At 45.8% G+C, this 6593-nt stretch overlaps 1 protein-coding gene across 2 annotated transcripts; it reads right to left on the minus strand.

Annotated features, from left to right (window-relative positions):
- Positions 1–730: 730 nt before the first annotated feature.
- Positions 731–5576, minus strand: APOLD1 (apolipoprotein L domain containing 1). 2 transcript variants are annotated; one of them, XM_060166851.1, is made up of 2 exons: positions 5464–5576; positions 731–4234 (listed from the first exon to the last, which is right to left on the minus strand). In XM_060166851.1, exons 1-2 carry the CDS (start codon positions 5464–5466, stop codon positions 3491–3493), a joined length of 747 nt encoding a protein of 248 aa, XP_060022834.1. In that variant the 5' UTR covers positions 5467–5576; the 3' UTR covers positions 731–3490. The 2 variants fall into 2 exon arrangements, with proteins under 2 accessions (XP_060022834.1, XP_060022835.1); XM_060166852.1 differs by having other exon boundaries at positions 731–4462; positions 5464–5498.
- Between the last annotated feature and the right edge of the window lie 1017 nt (positions 5577–6593).

Below are 6593 nucleotides of genomic sequence, written 5' to 3' on the forward strand. Positions count from 1 at the left end.
AGCGGCTGGGCCCGTGAGCCATGGCCACTGAGCCTGCGCGTCCGGAGCCTGTGCTCCGCAACGGGAGAGGCCACGGCAGTGAGAGGCCCGCGTACCGAAAAAAAAAAAAGAAGTTGGGAATTCCCTGGCGGTCCAAGGGTTAGGACTCGGTGCTTTCACTGCCGGGCCCAGGTTTGATCGCTGGTTGGGGAAATAAGATCTCACAAGCCAGCATAGCACGGCCAAAAAAAAAAAGAAGATGTTTGAGGACTGGGCAATTTATTTCAATAAAGGGAAGGACTGATTTTGCTACAATGGGAAAAAAATGTGGAATTCAAAATTTGCTGCATTTAATGGTATCCCCATTAATCTCTGCACAATGTCTTTCTCTCAACATCTCCATTCCTTCTACTTTCTTTTCACGCCAAGGCTTTGAGTGAGAAATATATCAAGTTGACAAATTGTTTGACATATCTATCTACAGTGCCTTCTACACCACTCTTCTCTCTCTTTTTTCTCCCAGTAAATACTTTTGACTTTGACATTTACCACGTTGAAATAACAGGTGCCTGAGGACAAATGCATCAAAGTGATTAGAATCAGAAATGTCTGCTAAGGATTATCTTTTTAAGAGAGTAGAATGTAGCTTTACTGAACCCTTGAAATGCAGAACCAAATGAATCTCCTTTATTGTGAAAGAAAACAATCCGCAGGATTGTAAACCCCAGAAACCAACAGAAGCACTTAAACCTTCAATATGAACATATTTATTTTTCGAACTCGGTATTTTTCTGAAGTACACTTGTAATCTAAATACCCCTTTCTGTTCTTCCCTTTACAACATACCATTTCAATCTGTTTTATAGAACGAAGGCCTTAAGGAAAAGCCTTATTCACATTACCACAAAAGAAATAAAGAAAATGCTTGTCTCTAGGATCCATTTAACTGAACTTGACTTAAATCCTGGTAGAGGCTTCCATCTTTATAACAGACACATAAGAGGATAGATGCTCTTTCATTATCAACAAATTCCTCTTAATATGGTTAAGCAGTTCATTAAATTATTCAAATGCATTTACTGAGCTCCTATAACGTGCAAAGTATTGTTCCAAAGTAGACACCCTGCCTTAGATGTACAGTGGGTCACTGAAATTATAACTTCAAGAGTTTAAGACTTTGATACACGCAAAATACCCTAATAATATGAAATGGTTGCTGTTACTGCCGCTGAGGCTGGGGCTTCCAAAAATGCCCAGTTTATTTCTAGGGAACAGCTCAGGCACTGGAAGAATATAATTTAAACTTAAGCATTAATAAAAGATGAGGTTAGGCAGTGATTGTACCTTTATAACATAACACAACCCTGTGAAGTACATTCTGGTCATCTAAAATGCTAGCATCTGTGCAAGGCAATCTAGGAAATGACACCAGTTTAAAAAAAACACAACTGGTACCAACTTCAGAATAAACCAGGATACAGATCCATTGCCATTTATAGGAAAAATAAAAATATAGAAACATCAACCCCTCTCCCCAGCACTGAAATTACACTTCCTCAGACACCCTGCCATCATTGGGAAGCATGAGGGTCAACTGGGTAAATTTAAAGCATATTAGATAATTAAATAACACAGCCAAGTTTTATTGTGCGTGTGGTCCCAAAGACTTTTCAACAATACATTTGTAGGAATGGAAATTGAAGAAATTGGAAGTATTTTCTAAGAGACAGTTTACAGATTTCTTACAGCTCCCAAAGTGAAAATATAACACATCACCATCATAACACAAGCTAATTTGTCTATTGCCCATAAAACCCAACTTCACAGGACATCAGGCTTCCAAGTGCTTCCTTCATATGCCTCTAATTGGTTTTTTTCCCCCCTGAACGAAATAAGGAAGGCTTTTCAAGTCAAGTGTTATCTGCTGGCAAAGTCTTGTACCTTCAGGATAGATAGGCTTGCATCATCTGTATATTGACAAGTCAAGTCTCCGTTTGTAAGCTTAAATTCAGCTCCTGGTCTCTCTATTCAGAACTTCCCACATTTACTTAAAAGGTTAATTTAAAACACTGGGGGAAAAAATTCCCCTCTGAAGGAGAGAGACTTATTCAAGGAAAGCAATGCTATTTTCAGCTCATGGCCCACCTTAGAAAGGCAAACTCAACTTCATCTCCTGAAAAGAACCTCAGTAGTCTCCCATTCAGCAACTGGCTATTCCTATTATTTTCTAATGTTGTGGTTAAATAAAATTAAAGGTTAATAATAAACAGTAATTAAATAAGAAACTTAAAATAAATAATTAAAAAATGGTCTGGAGGTTTTCAGAGAAGGTAATAAAGGTCAATTGCCATTAAATTCACATTCCTTTCTGTACCAGTTTTTACAACGAGTGGGCAACACTGCCCTCTAAAGGGCTGATTCTGTTACGTCCCTTAGTTCACCTGGCAGGAAATTGCCCCGGGAAGCATTGACACAGACGTCCCCACGCACCTTCTTTCTTTTACCTCTGGAACACAGTCCTTGACCTTCTGTGAATGACTGAAGACCACGGAGCCCAGAGAGGCTATAGACTTCGTGAAAGCTCATCAGAGGATCAGAAACCAACATCCCTTGCAGCGGTTTTCAAACCTTATCTGGCATCAAATCACCCCAAGAGTTTGTTTCAACACAGGTTGCTGCGCCCCACCTCCAGAATTTCTGACTCCTTAAGTCTAGAGCTGAGGCCAAGAATTTGCCTTTCTAGGAAGTCCCCAGGTGATGCTGCCAGCCCAGGGGGCCACACTATATGACCCAGACACCGTGCTTGGCACTTTATCTCACTTAATACCTCCCAACAGGGTGAGGTTTTAGCATCCATTTTACAGACCAGTAAGCCAAGTCTTAGACAGTAAACCCAGGACTAACTCAAAAGCCATTGCTCCCTTCTCTGCACTATGATGTCAGTAAACGAAGCTGTTAGTCATTTCCTCTTCCTTGGCCTCAGTTTCTTCTGCAAGGGGGCGGGACTTAGGTGACCATTTAGTTGGTTTCCCCTCTCAGAGTACCTTGGAGGTCTGGATATGAAGACACCCAGGAAGCTCCACTCCATCTGCAGGCTGGATCTATGAGTGGGCACGCTGAGAGGGGAGGGGACACGTGTTAGCGGGAGGTGCCTCTCTTGGGTTCTGAACCCTCCCGCACAGTTCCGAGAGGGTCTGATTCGCTCTGGATTCTGGATTTCTTTGTACTCAGAAACTCTGGCAGAGAGGTTTTAAAGCTAGTGTCTCCTCTTAGAGGTTTTTTGAGGACTTCAAAGCCTAGTGGGGCTTGGAGAAGACCCAAAGGGTGGCAATGTCTGCACCCCTATCCAGCCTCGGCTCAAACCACTGTTCTCAAACTGTTGAAGAACAGTTTTTCTCATCCTTTGCATTCAGCTCCCAACCCAACTTGGTGTTTTCCTGAGGGAGCTACAAATCTGGGGCATCCCATGGGGATGGTTTCTGGCCTCGGTCATTAGGGGGAAAAGATATTCTCAGAAAAACAGCCCAGCGGACTGGTTAGCAGACATCTTGAGGTCGTGGCCACGGCTGCTCTTCGTGTAGAGCTGGACTCTGGACTCCAGTTGCTCGCTGAGCTTGTCCAGAGCCGCGGTGCAGGACTCCAGGCTCTCGGCCAGTTTCTGGATCTTGGCCTTCAGCACGGCCTGGCTAATCCTGGTGGCACCCTCGGCCCGCCTGGGGATGAGGAAACCGCGGGAGCCAAAGAAGACGATGAAGTAGACCGAGTTGTACAGCGCGATGGAGGCGTTCCTCCCGCTCTGCAGCAGCTGGCGGTCCCCGCGGCCCTGCCCGCGAAGGAAGAAGTCGAGGCAGCTCAGGATCTCGCGCATCTGGTCCTGGCAGGTGGCCGCGATCTCCTGCACCCGCCGCAGCTCCCGGGAGTTGCAGAAGATCAGGGAGAGGTCGGACGTGATGGTGACGGCCCCTCCGGCGGTGGCCACCCCCAGCCCCACGGCCGACGCCAGCAGAGAGACCCCCAGGGTGACGGGGCTGAGCGAGAGTCCCACGATGGCTGCGACCGCGCCCGCCGCGCTCAGCGAGCTGCCCGCCACGTTGGCCGCCAGGGAACGCCGGCGGAGGCGCTCGAGGCGCCGGGCCACCTCGCGCAGGCGCAGCAGCTGCCCGTGCAGCATGCCGCGGCGGTCCAGCAACAGGCCCTGGAAGCGGCGCAGCGCATCCGCGCCCTGCAGCTCCCGGGCCTCCGGCCCCTCCATGCCCTGCGGGGACACGACACGCGATTAGCCCGGAGTCAAGCACAACAGTTGCTTCCACCCAAGGGGAAACGGGTCATTTTCCAGTGAGTCATGTGTCAAGTTCTGAAAGACCCGTTCTATAATCTGGGACAAGTCCTCCAGTTCTCAGGACCTTAAATCCGAGTAAGCCAATAGGAATAATGCTCTTGTCCGCTTTTTCTCCCAGGGTACGCCGAGGATGGATTTTCTTATCTGTTAAAGAAGGGAGTGGTGGTATTAGAAGTCCACTGCAATATTAGAAGTCCACTGCAAGCCTTACGTTGTACCCCTTTACAAGGCCCTTTCCTTACGTGAAGACTGGGGTCCTAAGAGTTTTGCAATACTCTTATTGCAAAAGGGTTGTTTTCTTCTTTTTCTCTCTGATGAGTGAAAAACGCAAGCCATCAAAAACTCAAAAATCACACCGTCTATCAAGTGTAAGGAAACTAATCTTTCTAAGTTAGATGCTCGCCTGAAGCAACTCTTCTGCTTGTTTTTTTTTCCCTGTCTCTTATCTTAGAATCAAGCCTAAGATGTGGCTTGCGCCACTTCTTCTAATTAGAGCTCATCGGGTCTTCAGAAATTTCATTCTTTGATGTGTACTTAATTAAAAATAAATCACATTAAATTAACACCACTATGTCCCTTTATTATGAAAGCTTCCTTTAAAAGTGAGGAACGATTTTAAAAGTGGCCAAAAATTTTTTAACAACTCACTGAGGGCTACCTGTACCAAGTTGAAATGAAGCCAATTGAAGATGACTGACAGAGAGAACTGTACATCCTGGGTAAAAGTACATCCTTCCTAGTTGCCAAAAATCCCTCCCTTCACATCCACTGTACTCCTTAGTATCAGGAACTTCTTGGAAGAGGCACAGAAGCCACAGAAATGGAAGATTTCACTACTGTGAGATATCAGGGCAGAAATCATCATTCTCAACTGGAAGATGAGGAAATCGAAACACAGACACATTCTAGATGCAGCTGATTCTTCAGAGCCTGGTCTAGAATCTTGGTCTCCTGACTCCTAAGTCTTCACTTTACTTGCATGCCTCCATAATTCCACCCACCACTGACAAATTTACAGATAAAGACACCTCTGAGCAAAATGAGACAAAGTTACTCAAAATATATAACAGACCAAGGATATAACCCCAGTATTACAAGTCCAATGGCTATTTTTCAGACAGCATCCCTCTGGCCTCCCCACTTACCATTCACTTCGGGCTATCTCCGGGAAAGAAAAATCTGAGGCTGTTTCTGGATGAGCACGCTTTATAGTTCCAGAGAGCCAATGACTGCACTGGGAAAGCCTTGTCTCATTCTGAGAATTTGCCATTTCCTGTCCTGGCCCCTGCTGCCTCCATCCAGAAGGATGTGACATGGTGGAAAATGACACACCAGCCTCGCAGCACATCCCGTATTTAGGAAATGAACATTGTGTGTTCGCTTTCCTCCAAATGCAGGAAAAGAACCACAGGCTCTTTCCCAACTTGAAACAAGTGTTGTCATTGTCCCAGGGGGCATACCCTGCCTTTCCTCTCCTCTCCTGAGAATAGCTAATGACGTTATCTGGTAGGACATCTAACGCACCCCAGGCTGACCAATTATAGTGTTTCTTGAGAGCCTACCATTACAAAATCACTTTTTAAAAAGAAAAAGGAAGGAGGGGATTCTCTTGTGTCTAACAGAGCCACTCACAACCCACTCCTGTGTTTTAAGAGAAGCACCGTGAATCTGTGAGCATTTGAAACACGTGATTCACTCTGCGCGCAGCCCTCAGAATGCAATACCACGCCCACAGGAAGTGCTGCGTGCAGTTTGGGGCATCTCCAGCTGTGGAGAAGATATTGGAGGTCCCAGAAAGGGCACACCTCAAGCCAAATGCGTCAGAAGAATCAATGGGGTCAGGCTGCACAAGGAGCTAATTATACGCTTTCAACAGCAGCAGGGATTCGGCTTCCTGGGTTTTCATCTGAAGCAGCAATTGTAGCCCAGGCAATAGTTACGTGAATGCATTCTACCCCTCGTAATGAAGCAAGGGCTGAAGGGCAATTTGCTGGATCATTCGGGAGAGGAAAACGTGTATAGCATCTGTGGATGCTTTCTGGGGCAATCACATAGGTGGAGGCAGTTCAGCCTGGAAGCTTCCTACCACAGGGTCCCAGATATCTCATCCTTCTTCTAACACTCTTACCTTCAAATAAGGAAGGCCAGAGTGGATTTAAACTTAAATAATTATTGTCTCAGCTCTCTGGTTCATCTGGAAAACCTTAACAGCCATATCTTTCTGGAACACAATTAAATCCACCACCATTATAACTAGACATTGCATTGATCAACA

Source organism: Lagenorhynchus albirostris, chromosome 11, assembly GCF_949774975.1.
Source record: "Lagenorhynchus albirostris chromosome 11, mLagAlb1.1, whole genome shotgun sequence".
In the NCBI taxonomy this organism is placed as follows: domain Eukaryota; kingdom Metazoa; phylum Chordata; class Mammalia; order Artiodactyla; family Delphinidae; genus Lagenorhynchus; species Lagenorhynchus albirostris.